The 14,635-nt window shown below is 39.2% G+C and overlaps 1 protein-coding gene and 1 pseudogene across 1 annotated transcript; both read left to right on the top strand.

Moving 5' to 3' along the window:
• The first annotated feature begins 612 nt into the window (after positions 1-612).
• LOC125205408 (beta-galactosidase-like) lies at positions 613-6,283 on the top strand. Its single transcript, XM_089060941.1, has 19 exons — positions 613-1,060; positions 1,154-1,249; positions 1,326-1,438; positions 1,522-1,588; positions 1,684-1,776; positions 1,883-2,026; positions 2,170-2,258; positions 2,376-2,481; positions 2,571-2,658; positions 3,206-3,324; positions 3,409-3,573; positions 3,668-3,843; positions 3,960-4,069; positions 4,386-4,495; positions 4,647-4,757; positions 4,840-4,950; positions 5,037-5,242; positions 5,352-5,688; positions 5,789-6,283. Exons 1-19 carry the CDS (start codon positions 905-907, stop codon positions 5,897-5,899), a joined length of 2,508 nt encoding a protein of 835 aa, XP_088917067.1. The 5' UTR covers positions 613-904; the 3' UTR covers positions 5,900-6,283.
• A 118-nt stretch (positions 6,284-6,401) lies between these two features.
• On the top strand, positions 6,402-10,387 carry LOC148923011 (putative disease resistance protein At1g12290; annotated as a pseudogene).
• The last annotated feature ends 4,248 nt before the right edge of the window (positions 10,388-14,635 follow it).

Genomic DNA, 14,635 nt, shown 5'->3' with positions numbered 1-14,635 from the left:
ATTTATATACTAACTAACCAACAAAAGAATGCACTAGTGTGTCTCACTGATGCTCTTAAGTACGCATATGTGTGTTCCATTGAAATTGCGAGTCGTTGAGCACGTCGTACTTGCACGTCTATTCATATTAAAAGCACTAAGTTTTGTTGCTAAATCTGAATATGTTAGCTGTTTTATTATTTTATAATTTAAAAAATCATATTATTTAATATTTTTAGTCTCAATTCTCATTTAGATGGTATATCGGCAATTTTTCACAATTCCATTAAACTTAGAGAAAGAAAAAGATTAAATCTATTAATGCGGAATTGAGGGATTACCATCAAGCATAATTTGAATCAAATAAACATATGCTTAGCATCAGAAATGAACTTTACTCTAGATAAATTAATAGTTTAACTAGACCAAATTTCTCACCCCCCCCCAAATTTGAAATCAAAACAAAAGTGATGAAAAAAAAGTTACCTACACAATAATAGGAATTACTAATAAATTTACTAATATGGTGGGAATAACCGAATTGAATTTGGTGCATGTGGGGCCCATCTCATTTCGAGCTTAACATTTTTCAAGTCTATAAAAGCAGAGGCAGCAGATGCAAGTTTCAAAATCCCACATTTACTGCAACTAAACAACAATACAACCACAACATACAAATATACACTGTGTGCCTAATTTCTCACTCATTCTTTATGACTCCTGCTACACAGGGAATCTGAAAGAGAGGAAGAAAAAGATAAAATCAAAGGGAGGCCAAGTTGATGCCTGCCATATTTTCCCTGGTTTAAAGATTGAATTTTTTTGTTCCATTTCGTCCAAAGGGAAGAATATAGGAAGAAAAAAAGTGGGGTGTTGAGAAAAAAGGGACATTTTTTAGTAAAGTTTCAAATTTGTGAAGGGCATTATGAGTTTAAAGATTGCATTTTTATTTGGTGTGCTGGCTTTGCTGAGCTCTTGTGGCAAAGCTTCTGTTTCGTATGATCATAAGGCCATTTCCATTAATGGGCAGAGAAAGATTCTCATCTCTGGCTCCATTCACTATCCAAGGAGCACACCTGAGGTATTTTCTTTTGAATTTCTTCACTTTCTCTTTCTCTCTCACACTCACACACTTACTTTCAAATTATATTAACCTTTTTATTGGGAAGTGTAGATGTGGCCGGATCTTATTCGGAAGGCTAAAGAAGGCGGCTTGGATGTGATTGAGACTTATGTTTTCTGGAATGGGCATGAGCCTGAGCCAGGAAAGGTAAGTTTTGTCTTTCCATCTATTTGGAAAGTTTATTAGTGGAGTATTGGTTTCAATTATGTTTGCTTTTTTGTAGTATTATTTTGGAGGAAGATATGATTTGGTGAAGTTTGTTAAGCTGGTGCAACAAGCAGGCCTTTATGTTAATCTCAGAATTGGACCCTATGCCTGTGCTGAATGGAACTTTGGGTAATAATGCAATTGCAATTTCACAGATTCTTTTTCTTCTTCTATAATAATTTAATAATTTATATGTTTTGGTTCAACTTCAGTGGCTTTCCAGTTTGGCTTAAGTATGTCAAAGGCATTAGTTTCAGAACTGACAATGGGCCTTTTAAGGTTTGTATACCAAATCTTTTGACATGTGAACTTTTGCTTTTGTATGATGAAGTCATTAATTTACTCTTGTGTAATTTGTTTTCCCATCTTGAAAGGCTGCAATGCAAAAGTTCACTACCAAGATTGTTAATATGATGAAGGCTGAGAGGTTGTATCAAACTCAGGGCGGTCCGATTATACTGTCGCAGGTTGTCCAGCTGCTCTGTTCTCCTTTCTATTTTCTTGTTTTTATGCATCAGTTTATTCACAGTATTCAGAAAGTTGAAAGATTTGTTTTTTATGTTGCTGGGTTAGATTGAAAATGAGTACGGACCAATGGAGTATGAGCTCGGTGCACCTGGCCGTGCTTACGCGCAGTGGGCAGCCAAAATGGCGGTGGGTCTTGGCACTGGTGTTCCGTGGATCATGTGCAAGCAAGACGATGCCCCCGACCCTGTTGTAAGCATTTGACCTTTATTTGACATAATTTAACTAGTTACTGACATCTCAATATTACCTTTGAATAAACTATTATACATATAATAGTTTTATTTCATGGATATTACCTGAATCTGGGTTTAATGTTTCCTTTCGACATGCAGATCAATACGTGTAATGGTTTCTATTGTGACTATTTCTCTCCAAATAAGGCATATAAGCCCAAGATATGGACTGAAGCATGGACTGGATGGTAGGTTTCGAGCTACTCTTGTGATGAGATGTTACAAGCTTACGGAATTTCATTTTTAAACTATCACTATTTTTGTAGTCACTTGAAATAATGTTTTGGTGACATGTTTTTGTACAGGTTTACTGAATTTGGTGGTGCAGTTCCATACCGACCAGCTGAAGATTTGGCGTTTTCTGTTGCAAGATTTATTCAAAAGGGGGGCTCCCTCATTAACTATTATATGGTAAATCGACCGCAGAAGGAGTTTGCTAGTTAATTGCAATAAATCATGGATATGGCTATATATATCTGACAATTTTCGATTTTTATCAGTATCATGGAGGAACGAACTTTGGCAGGACAGCCGGTGGTCCATTTATTGCCACCAGTTACGACTATGATGCACCTCTTGATGAGTATGGTATGCATTCAAAATCAGATCCACAATTTTATTTATTTGTTTTTAAGTGATTATTTATTTTAATGTTTCATGCAGCCATGCCTGATGTCTCCTAATATTCTGCTGACAGTGACCATCTAAATTTGAAATGAATAAAGTGGGAGTTGACTGAACCTGTACTTAAATATTACTCCTACATCTTTCTTACTGCCAATTCTATTTAGTATTCTGCAATATAATTAGACTGATTTTTCTAACAAATAGCTCCGATATATACGACAAAAATATTGGATAATGTAAGCAACCCTGTAGACATGGATGTCTTGTTTGAAACTTATGGCCAAAAGTTGATTAGGACGTGTATCCATACAATATTCGTTTCCTTCATGGTAGCCGGTTGTATCTGCTTCATATCCAAAAGCCCTGTCTTGTAGCTTTAGTCTATTGATAGACGTTCGATATTTCAATGATTTTTGCTGTCACTATCATTTAAATTGCTGCGCTTCGTTTGCCATGCCATCTTTCCAAAAATGATGCACAAAGCTAAAATTATGTATCTTTTGTGTAGGGCTACTGAGGCAGCCGAAATGGGGTCATCTAAGAGATTTGCATAGGGCAATTAAACTCTGTGAGCCAGCTCTCATTTCTGGGGATCCGACTGTCATGTCACTCGGACACAACCAAGATGTTGTTTCCTTTTCTTTTCCCTGACTGGAATCTTGTGTCCAATGATGGTAAATACTGACATGAACATCCATTATTTGAATGCAGGCTCATGTTTTCAGGTCGAAAAATGGAGCTTGTGCAGCTTTTATTGCAAACTACGACCAACATTCGTATGCAACTGTCTCCCTCTGGAATAGGCATTACAACTTGCCTCCTTGGTCCATCAGCATCCTTCCCGACTGCAAGAACACTGTTTACAACACGGCAAGGGTACGTGAAAAGATCCTTTTGTATGCTTATTCGCATTTTTTATGCTTTAAGGTGAATTTTAATAATCACTCTGTTTTGAATTTGCCACATCAAGATTGGTGCTCAAAGTGCACAAATGAAGATGACCCCTATCAACAGAGGATTTAACTGGCAATCATATATTGAAGATACAGCATCATCGTACGATGAGCGTTCGTTTACACTGGTTGGATTAAGGGAGCAGATCAATACAACCTGGGATAAATCTGATTATCTGTGGTATACTACAGAGTAAGTGCACATTTAGCTTTTGTTGAAGGCTCTAACAACACCTTTTGTTGAAATGGAGTTCGATTTCTTTCTTGACTTCTTGTACTTAACTTTCCTTGCTTGTTGCTAATAACCAGTGTGAGGGTCGATTCTCATGAAGGGTTTCTAAAAGGCGGCAAGTGGCCTGTTCTTACTGTCAATTCTGCTGGCCATGCCTTGCATGTATTCATCAATGGTCAATTATCAGGCAAGTTATCCAACTTGCAATAAACTCGACAATCTTTATCTATTGAATTTTGGTTGATTGATGCCTAAGGATCGGAACAAGTGAGTGCCATTTTGTTCAGACTCTTGTATTTCATGAAGCCTAACACCAGCCATTTTGTCTTTTGAGGCTTCATTTTGGTTGATTTAGCTCTGAGTAACATCTAAAAGGATAAACACTGGATTCTTCATTAGAATAGACACCACCACAAGCCAAAACAACAGGCGTGGGGCTTGCCACGTCAGAGTGATAATTATGAACACGTACTTACTTGCCACATATGTGTAATTTCTTGCAGGAACTACCTATGGAAGTCAAAATAGGCCTAAGCTAACTTTCAGTAAAGGTGTGAATCTTAGAGCAGGTGTTAACAAAATCTCTCTTCTAAGTATTGCGGTTGGGCTCCCGGTTCGTCTCCTTTTCCCTTTCTCAACTACATCCAAACATCATGTGCTATGCGATCTTTATGATAAACATATACTAGTATGATATATTGTTGAAGTAAATTGGTTTTTGGAGTACTTGTTCATATTCTTATCTTTCAATGTTTTTTTCTCAGAACGTGGGGCCTCATTTCGAGACGTGGAATGCTGGCGTCCTAGGCCCTGTTTCACTCACTGGCCTTAACGGAGGGAGAAGAGACTTGACATGGCAGAAATGGACTTACAAGGTGAGATTGTTATCATTTCAACACCCTCTTTTCATCATTTAGTTCATTTCCCCCTCATTGGCGACATGGTTTTGGTGGACAGGTTGGTCTCAAGGGGGAATCTCTAAGTCTTAATTCGCTCAGTGGAATCTCGAACGTGGAGTGGGTTGAAGGATCCTACGTTGCGCAAAGGCAGCCATTAACATGGTACAAGGTGAGTACATTTTGCTTAGAGAACTTTAGTGCTCTGCTATGGTTCATGTTAGGTAGGTTCATCTAAGAATGGTTGGTTGTTGACAGACGACTTTCAATGCTCCGGGAGGAAACGAGCCGTTGGCTTTAGATTTGAACACGATGAGTAAAGGTCAGATATGGATCAATGGTGAGAGCATCGGGCGCTACTGGAATCAGTACAAAGCATCCGGCAGCTGTGGTGAATGCAACTATGCTGGTTGGTTCAATGAAAAGAAATGCCTAAGAAACTGCGGCGAAGCTTCTCAAAGATGGTAATTCAAAAATCTTTGTGCAACATCTGCAATATAGGATCCGACATCTGCTTGTTCATCTATTTTTATATTTGTCGATCAAACAGGGATTCCTAACTCTAGCTTACAGGTACCATGTTCCTCGCTCGTGGCTCCGCCCATCTGGCAACCTTCTCGTTGTCTTTGAGGAATGGGGTGGTAATCCAAGCGGCATCACTCTAACGAAACGAGAAGTAGCAAGCGTATGCTCGGACATATACGAGTGGCAACCAACTCTAGTGAACTATCAGCTACAAGCATCAGGAAAAGTGGACAAACCGTTGAGGCCCAAAGCTCACCTCTCTTGTGATGCAGGGCAGAAGATCTCATCCATCAAATTTGCTAGCTTCGGAACGCCTCAGGGATCTTGTGGCAACTTCAGACAGGGTAGCTGCCACGCGTTCCATTCCTACGACGTTTTTGAGAAGGTACACTTATATCTCCTCTCTATGTTACTACTAGTATATCTTGTTGAGATGTTTCTTGAACTAATTTTCGACTCCTCGTTACCCTAACCGGGTTTTGCAGTACTGCATCGGCCAAACTTCTTGCACGGTACCTGTGACACCCCAGATCTTTGGAGGTGACCCATGTCCAAGTGTGATGAAAAAGCTCTCTGTGGAGGTTGTCTGCAGTTGAGGGTTTATGAGACGCGTGGTGCAGGTTGTTCGTCGTGCTTTAGATGTGATTGTTTTCTTGGGGGCTTTGGTGAGTGAAGTTGTGCATACATACAACACACTGTCAAGTCCAGAGCCTCTGAAGATTTTCTAGGTAATCATTTGTATGTATATAGCTATACTTTGATTTTCTGCAAATGTAATCACGGAGACGGGATGGAGTGTGCGTCGAGACGACAAAGTGAGTCCGCGCGCGCGTCCATCTCTTCTTGTTTAGACCAAGATGCAAGCTATCTTTGCTTTGCAAGATTTGGAGATTTGTATGTTTCGATGTGAATGGAGCAATTATTCATTGCTTCACTTCTCTATAAAATATTTTATGCAATATGCAACTTAGATGATAAAATGCTCTCTCATAAAAAGTTCTCTCGTAGCTTTGAAATAGGACTATTCAATGTGTATGGGCATATGTGAGTACTAAGTTGAGGTAGCATGTCATTAGTATAGAAAAGAATGTCTGCCATTAGTATAGAAAAGATGGGTCTGAGGTAGCATGGCTGCTTAATGCTGCAGGAAAAAGCAACACATCAATCCTGAGAGAATGAAATAATAACACTCTTTGAACAAATCCAACAACACAAGAAAAGCAACAAAGATAGATATTCCATCTAGATTTTGCCTACGTGCATAAACATTTGTTCGCAGTGGTTTTAATTCATAGCACATAACAAAAAGGCAACATAGATTGGTTCCTATATATATGCTCGGTACTCGTCATAAATTTGTTATGATTAATGTGCTATTAATAAATAATCTATTATAAAAAAATTTGAAAGTAATTGCTAATTATAAATCATACAACTAAATTATACTCTTGTAAAAATTGTTAATATTATTATTGTTAATTTATTTATTAATTAAAAACATATGATAAAAAATTTTATACTCTAATAGGTTTAGTCTAACATTACAAAGTCAAGTCAAGTCAACTTCATGCCTGACAAGTCTCTGTTTCACTTCTTCCTATCTCCACGATCATATTTACACATCTCTTGATTCTCTGTCTCTGGATCTACAAATCTATTCAATTTCATCTCAGCGTTTTACATCTCTCAGGTAACAATTCTCCTATACTAATTTACATTTCTGCTTTTATTTGTTTGTTTAGAATATTACACGATCTTGCTAATACTATAACCGTAAGGCTTCTGAAAAAAAAAGTTTTAATTTCTTGTATTACATGAAAAATGAAGGAAATTTGGAATAATCAACTGTATTAGAGTCAACTCTAACATCTTGCTTGTAGATTGCTAGCGCTTAGCATTATGTTCACATATAAATTGTTCATTATTTGCACTTTCATTCTCATCAAATAATTCTTGTTTATGGTTTATGTTTTGTGTGGGAAGAGCAAAGTGGTGAAAATGTTAAGCCGGATTTTGGAGCCAATTTTGACAAAGGTATGGGAGTCAATTTTGTCAAAGTTGGTTGAACAAACGGCGGATAATGCACACAACAATCTCGAATGTATAAAGGACTTTGAGCTCAATCTAAAAGCTCTGCAGAAAAAGTTGAAGTCATTGTGTGCTAAGGCATCTGATATTGAGGAGGAAATCAAGAACTCAGAGCTTTCTGGTCGAAAGAAAAGGAAGCGCGAAGTTGAGGATTGGTTGGAAGAAGTCAGGAACATTGAGAAGCAAGTTGTTGAGTTGGAGACTCAAGTGGGATCCGAGGGATTTATTATGAGACTGTTGGACGGAGGATTACCAGCTAAACTAAATGATGAGGTTGACACACTTGTTGAGCAAAGTCGGAATTTTGGTGAACTTGTCGTTGATGTTTGTGGAAGTATGGGAGATAAGTTGTTGACAAATGGGATGATTGGTGAAGCTTTTAATGAAAATTTGGAAACGATTTTGAAACTTTTGGAGAGTGGGCAAGTGTCGAGCATTGGTGTTTATGGTATGGGTGGTGTGGGCAAAACGACACTTGCAAGGCACATTCACAATAGACTCCTCCAACACTCTCAGGGACGTGTGATTTGGGTTACAGTCTCTAAAGATTTTAGTGTTACGACTTTACAAGATAAAATAGCTCGTTTCATAGGGTTGGACTTTGTGGGTGAGGATAATGAAGAATTAAGGGCGGCAAGACTCCATACAGCTTTGTCTCAGATGAAGAATTCAGTGCTGATATTAGATGATGTGTGGGAAAATATTGATCTATTAAAGGTTGGATGTCGAGTGTTGTAGGCTGATTATAACTACTCGCTCATCAGAAGTGTGTTGTCAAGTTTGTTGCCAAAAAGTGATTCAAGTGAAAAATCTACATCATCATGAGGCATGGGAATTGTTCAATGAAACTCTAAGAAATGATACCGAACTAGATTCTTTGGTAGAAGAAAAAGCCAGATCTGTGGCAAAATTGTGTGGTGGTCTGCCCCTAGCAATTGTTACAGTGGCTGGAAGCATGAGGGGCAATAGAGACATTCATACATGGGAAGATGCTTATGTAGAATTAAGAGTGCGTGTCTCATGGAATGATGGTATGGAAGACAGTGATGTTTATAAAGTATTGAAATATAGTTTTGATCGGCTGAATAGGAATCATCAAAGTCAGAGTACTGAGTTCAATACGTTGCAACATTGTTTCCTGCATTGCGCGTTGTATCCTGAAGATGAAGAGATAACGAGAGACCGTTTGGTTATTGAGTTCATTTCAGGAGGGTTGTTGGATGAAAGAAAGACAAGAAGAGCACAAGTTCAGCAAGGACATTCCATATTGGATAAATTAGTGAATGTGTGCTTATTGAAAAGGTGTGTTGTTCAAGGTGTGTTTGGTCCTATGGAAGGCGTGAAGATGCATGATCTTGTAAGAGTTATGGCATTAAAGATATGTGAGGGGAAATATATGGTAAGAGCGGGTGATGAGTCTTTGAAGGAAATTTCCAAAGAAGAAGAATGGGCAAAGGATCTGGAGAAGGTGTCCTTTATGAAAAGTGGCATAACGAGAATTGAAGATGGAATGTCTCCCGATTGTCCTAAGCTCTCTACATTGCTTTTACGGGATAATGTTTATTTGGTGTTAATTCCAGATTCGTTCTTTTCTAAAATGCAAGGACTATGTACTCTTGATTTGTGCTGCACTGACATAACAATGCTGCCAAACTCAATCTGTTCCGTGAAGAGCCTCAAGGCATTGCTCCTTGAGTCGTGTGAATATCTAGAAAATGTTCCAAACTTGGGAGAGATGAAAGAACTCAGGGAGTTAAACCTCTCGAATACAGCCATCAAGGAAGTCCCGCAAGGAGTTGGGGAATTATTCAATCTCAAATTCCTCGCAATGAATGCGCGTAAGTCGAAGATGCTTCCAAGAAGATTGTTTCATAATCTTGGGAATCTTCAGCACTTGGAATTACCATTGCATATAGAAGTAGAAGTTGAAGAAATTAAGAATCTGAAACTGCTAGAGGAGTTTATTGGAAGAGTGGAAAATGTGAAAGATTTGAAGTGTTTGATTACAAGTTGGGGAAGTCGGGTGCGTGACACTTGCTACACAATAAGAGTGGGATCGTATGGCGGCTATATATTCAATAAAAGAGAAGGAATATGTCATACTAAAGAGTTGTTCTTGTTGGAATGCAACCTTAAAGATGAGAGAGTATTAGCAGAGGGAATTGTGCAGCAATGTGAGGGTCTGGGCATATGCTTTGTGGATGGATTGAAGAGATTGAGAATTGAAAGATGTGAAGGAATAGAGTATATTTTGAGGAGTGAGGCAGGATTATCATCTCAAATGTCTGCTCTTGAAGAAATTAAACTGTATGAGTTGGATGATATGAAGGGGTTGATCGAAAAGGAGGAAATAGGAGCATCAGCTGCACTTCCACAACCTGTGTTTTCCTCTCTGACACAGCTAGTAATTAATAAATGTAACAGGATAAAGATACCACTGTCAGGAGTTCCCAACCTCAAAGCTATTCTTATCAGCCACTGTTGGAATATAGAAGAGATATTCGAAACAAGTTCCCTCACTCTCCCTAAATTAAAAATAATAAGGTTGTATAATCTGCCAGGACTGAGGAAGGTGGGGATACCATTACCAGGAGCTCCCAACCTCGAAGTTATTGATATAAGAGAGTGTGAAGAAATAGAAGAGATATTCGAAGATGAAGGAACAGGTTCCCTTACCCTCCCTAAATTGAAAAGGTTGAAGCTGAAAGATCTTCCAAAACTGAAGGGCCTATGCAAGGGAACAGCAGCCATCATTTGCAACTCCATAAAAGATATCTGCATAAAAGAGTGCCCAAGATTGATGAATAAACTTCCTGTGGTTGTGGATTCGGCTGTGCCTCGACCATGTCAGATAAGGGTGAACCCAGAATTGTGGAAATCATTGAAGTTGGATGATCCCAACGTATCTCTGTTTTCCAAATCTGATGATTTTTTTATGTAAAAATACACTGTTTCTGGATTTATGTTTTGTAATAACACTATACATTCCCTTTGCTTATGCGTTTGCACACCCATATCCATACTTCCACAAGTTCAGAAATTGATGATAGACTTGATAAAAAGATTGAAGTCGTTAGAGTTTGTATACTAGAAATCACGTTTCGAGTGATTGAATACTGTAAAACTCTTATTTTATTTTCCAATGAATAAAACAGATTATTTTTGTCATAATGTTGTTATGTTTTACATTTAATGGATGTTAATGCATGTTTAAATATATAAGTTAACTTAACAAAGTCTAAGTCTTTGTTTTAGTAGACTGGTTGTGGGCGTCGTCCACTTTAAGATAACACGGTCAGTTCTAAACAAAGAAAAAGATAAATTTCACAACCTAGTTGGAATTTGACTATCCATCGAGAAAGGTTGCAATGTCAGTCCGCATATTTCCGCTGCAGGTTCCATCAATTGGTATCAGAGCCAGTCTTTGGCTCTGATTATTTGGATTTAAATTTCGCGAAATTCATGTATGCATGTCTTATTTGATTTCGAAGCATGTTCTTGTGTGATTATTATTTATCTTATGCATGATGAACTCAAGAACATTCGAATCATAGAACTTAAATTATTCGAACGCACGAGATGTGCGATTCGTCGGCGTTTGCGCCGGGACGAATCACACTACATGCGATCGGAGTAGGGTTGTCGAATTGAGTGGGAGCCGAGGGTGACGGGCATGGGGCGATGCGCCGGCGAGCAAGGACTCGCGCGCGCCGCCGGTCAAACCCGACAAAACCCTAGCCGGCGCCCGAATCAAATTCGACCATTGACGACGTCGAAGTGGGAGCCGAGGGGCGACGATCACGCGGCGACGCGCTGGCGAGCATGGGTTCGTGCGCGCCGCCGGTCGAGACCGTTACCCCTAGTCGGAATCCGCTGCGTCGCGCGAAGAAGGGCGCGGTGGCTCGTCCGAGAGCTGCCGAGGCGCCGGAAACCCTAACCCTAACCCTAGAACCCTAATCGCCCAGCCCTAGCGGCGCATGACCGAGAGCAGCCGCAGCTGCTGGTTCGTGCGAGGCCGTCGGAGCAGTGGGAGCTCGACGGAGCTGCGCGGCCTTCGCTGCGTGGCTGGTTGACGCGACGGAGGGAGTCCCAGCGTCTAATCGCCGCGGAGGGAAGAGGAAGCAAGGCGCCAATCGGCGCGATCTGCCGGCGGCGGTCGGGCGGCGAACACGCCGCTCCGACGAGCGTCTCCGGGGATGTCTTCAAATCTTCATCGTGTTGATTCGTGCAAACCTCGAATCACATGATATTGACGAAAGATTATTTTAATGATTATTTAATTGATAAATTAAAAGATATCATTAAAAATAATATTATTTAATGAAATAAAATATTTTGGGAAGATTTCCCTAGATTTTAGGAATATTTTGATTATTTTCTATATCTATGAATATTTTATATCCTAGATGATATAGATAAGAATAATTTAATAGTTTCCTAATTATAATATATATCTAGAATCTATATAAAAGGATAGATATATATAACATTACATTAAATAATATAAATTTATTTTCTTCCTAATCTTGAACTTGAAAATTATATGAATTTAATTTTTCAAGTCTAATTAAGATTATAAATAATGTACTTTATTTTAGATATATCTTATAGTATGACATGAATAAGAATTAAATTCTAGATTAATAATTCCTAAACTAAGATACTAAAGTTAATAAAAGATTTAATTATCCAGTCAATTAAATATCAACAGAATTTAATTAGTCTTAATCTGCCTTAAGGCTAGAGGATAATTAATGAAAAATCATAACACAAATATCTAAGCGATAATTATGAACTAAAAGTTTATATATGGTCTCCATCGGTTGGACTGCCAAAATTTTGTGAAGCTGATTTTCTAATATTATCGCCATCTACAAAGTAGGGACAATAATCCTACAAAAACAGTAAGTTCATAAGGGCGGACTTCTCACATAATAAATAGAATGAACTAGAAAGTGGTTCCCAATATTATCACCACCTACAGAGTAGGGACAATAATCCTAAGGAACTACGAGTTTCAGGGTTCAATAAGAATTTATGAGATAGCTTGGTTTTGTTATCAACACATGAACATTGTTATGGAAGTGTGTTGTAGAAACAAAATTCTGTAATGCTAAATCTGATGGTCGTGCTTAGGCAGCATTAGGCGTGTCAACCTCCAGAGGAGGAAGCTATTGATACGTCGGTGTTGTGACCAGTAAAATTGTCAAAATATTAATGCGTATTAACCTCCAGAGGAGGATACAATTTATTAATTTTTCTGTTGTAAGATTTTGAAAAGTTTTGTGGTTAATCTACTCAATTTCCTTACATAAGTTTATGACAAATAGTAAACTCTTCTGTTTGCAGTGCAATAAAATTCGTCAAGATGTCTTTTAATCCTCTTTCTGCCATTCTCAAAGAAAACAAACTCGAGGGCAAAAATTACATAGAATGGAAACAAAACTTGAATATCGTTCTTACAGCTGAAGAGTACAAGTTTGTGCTCACTACTCCACAGCCTCCAGTTCCCGCGGCTAATGCCTCGGTGGGAGTTCAGAATGCGCATAAACGGTGGCATAAGGCGAATGAGATGGCTAAGTGCTACATGTTGGCATCTATGTCTTCAGTACTCAAGCATCAGCATTCTGCCATGGCGACTGCCGCCGAGATTATGCAAAATCTTACAAATCTGTTTGGTACTCAGAATCGAACGGCTAAGTCTCAAGCCTTTCGGAGTATCATGACGAAGTCTATGAAGGAAGGCACGTCTATGAGGCAACATGTCCTCGAGATGATGAGCCACCTCAATCAGATTGAGGTTTTGGGAGGGACGATCGATCCCGAGTCCCAGATTACAATAATACTTCAGAGTCTTCCCCCTAGCTTCCAGCAGTTCAAGCTCAACTTCGAGATGAACAAGCGGGATTACACTTTGGCTGAGCTGCTGACTGAACTTCAGTCGGCGGAGGACCTTATGGTTCAAGCTAAGGTAGCTACGCTGAGTTTGGCGCCTAATTCCTCTGGCTCTAAGCCTAGAAAAGGAAAGAAAAAGGCACCGAACCCAGTGACAGCTAAGAATGCTAAGGGAAAGAAGAAACAACGGAGTGACAAGAAGCCTACTGGAAAGTGCTTCAAATGTGGAGAGAAGGGTCATTGGAAGCCAGATTGTCCTAAGAAGGGCAAGGCTACAGGTATGCACCATGCTCTAGTAGTCGAGTCATGTTTGGCTTCGACATCTACTCATACTTGGGTTATTGATACTGGAGCAACTGATCATATATGTTTTGATCCTGACTTAATGCAGGTGACATGACAGTTACATGATCGTGAGATCGAAGTCCAGCTGGGCGACGCTACGAATGAGGCGGCCGTTGCAGTGGGAGACGTTTATTTGCGTTTTTCTAGTGATAGATTTTTGATTTTGAAGAATGTTTTGTTGATACCTTCCTTTAGAAGAAATTTAATTTCAGTTTCTAAATTGTCTTTTGATGGATATTCGATTTCTTTTAATGACAATTGCGTTATTAAGAAAGATGGTTCTTATATCTGTCGTGGTATCATGGAAAACAATCTGTACACGATCACTTCTACACAATTTAATCAACGTAAATCAGAACTCAATATTACATCGAAAATTTCTAAGAAAAGAAGAGAACCTTCAAGTTCAATGAATGAAACGTACTTATGGCACCTTAGACTTGGTCATGCCAACGAAAGAAGAATTTATGCGATGGTTGATCAAGATCTTATCAAAGGTCTTGAGAAGGAACCATTTTCGAAGTGTGAATCCTGTCTCGAAGGCAAGATGACTAGGAGACCATTTAGGTCAAAGGGGAATAGGGCCAAGGAAGTACTTGAGCTCATTCATACTGATGTGTGTGGACCAATGTCAACCGAGGCAAGGGCGGTTTTCGATATTTCGTCACCTTTACAGATGACTACTCGAAAATCGGATACATCTATTTGATGCGCTACAAGTCTGAAACTTTTGACAAGTTCAAGGAGTTTAAGGCTAAAGTAGAGACGCATCATGGTTAGAGTATCAAATGCCTGCGATCTGATCGCGGAGGCGAATACCTAAGTGCCGAGTTTTTGGACTACTTATCAGTGGCGGGAATTCAATCCCAAACGACTGCGCCGGGCACACCCCAGCAGAATGACGTAGCTGAAAGAAGGAACAAGACCTTATTAAATATGGTCCGCTCGATGATGAGTTATGCACGGTTACCTATTTCGTTTTGGGGGCATGCTTTGCTTTCAGC

This window comes from Salvia hispanica, chromosome 6 (genome assembly GCF_029641045.1).
Source record: "Salvia hispanica isolate PSC_SH4W2 chromosome 6, Shi_PSC_v1, whole genome shotgun sequence".
NCBI classification, from domain to species: Eukaryota; Viridiplantae; Streptophyta; class Magnoliopsida; order Lamiales; family Lamiaceae; genus Salvia; species Salvia hispanica.
Note: the sequence above shows the minus strand (reverse complement) of the source record. Positions and strands in the feature narration are given on the sequence as shown.

What these genes read in the sequence shown, in the direction of transcription:
- LOC125205408 (XM_089060941.1), top strand. Translation starts at nt 905, where the DNA reads ATGAGTTTAAAGATTGCATTTTTATTTGGTGTGCTGGCTTTGCTGAGC. An exon ending in ATCCAAGGAGCACACCTGAG is followed by an intron (nt 1,061 to 1,153) that starts GTATTTTCTTTT and finishes TGGGAAGTGTAG; the next exon opens with ATGTGGCCGGATCTTATTCG. An exon ending in CATCAATGGTCAATTATCAG is followed by an intron (nt 4,070 to 4,385) that starts GCAAGTTATCCA and finishes AATTTCTTGCAG; the next exon opens with GAACTACCTATGGAAGTCAA.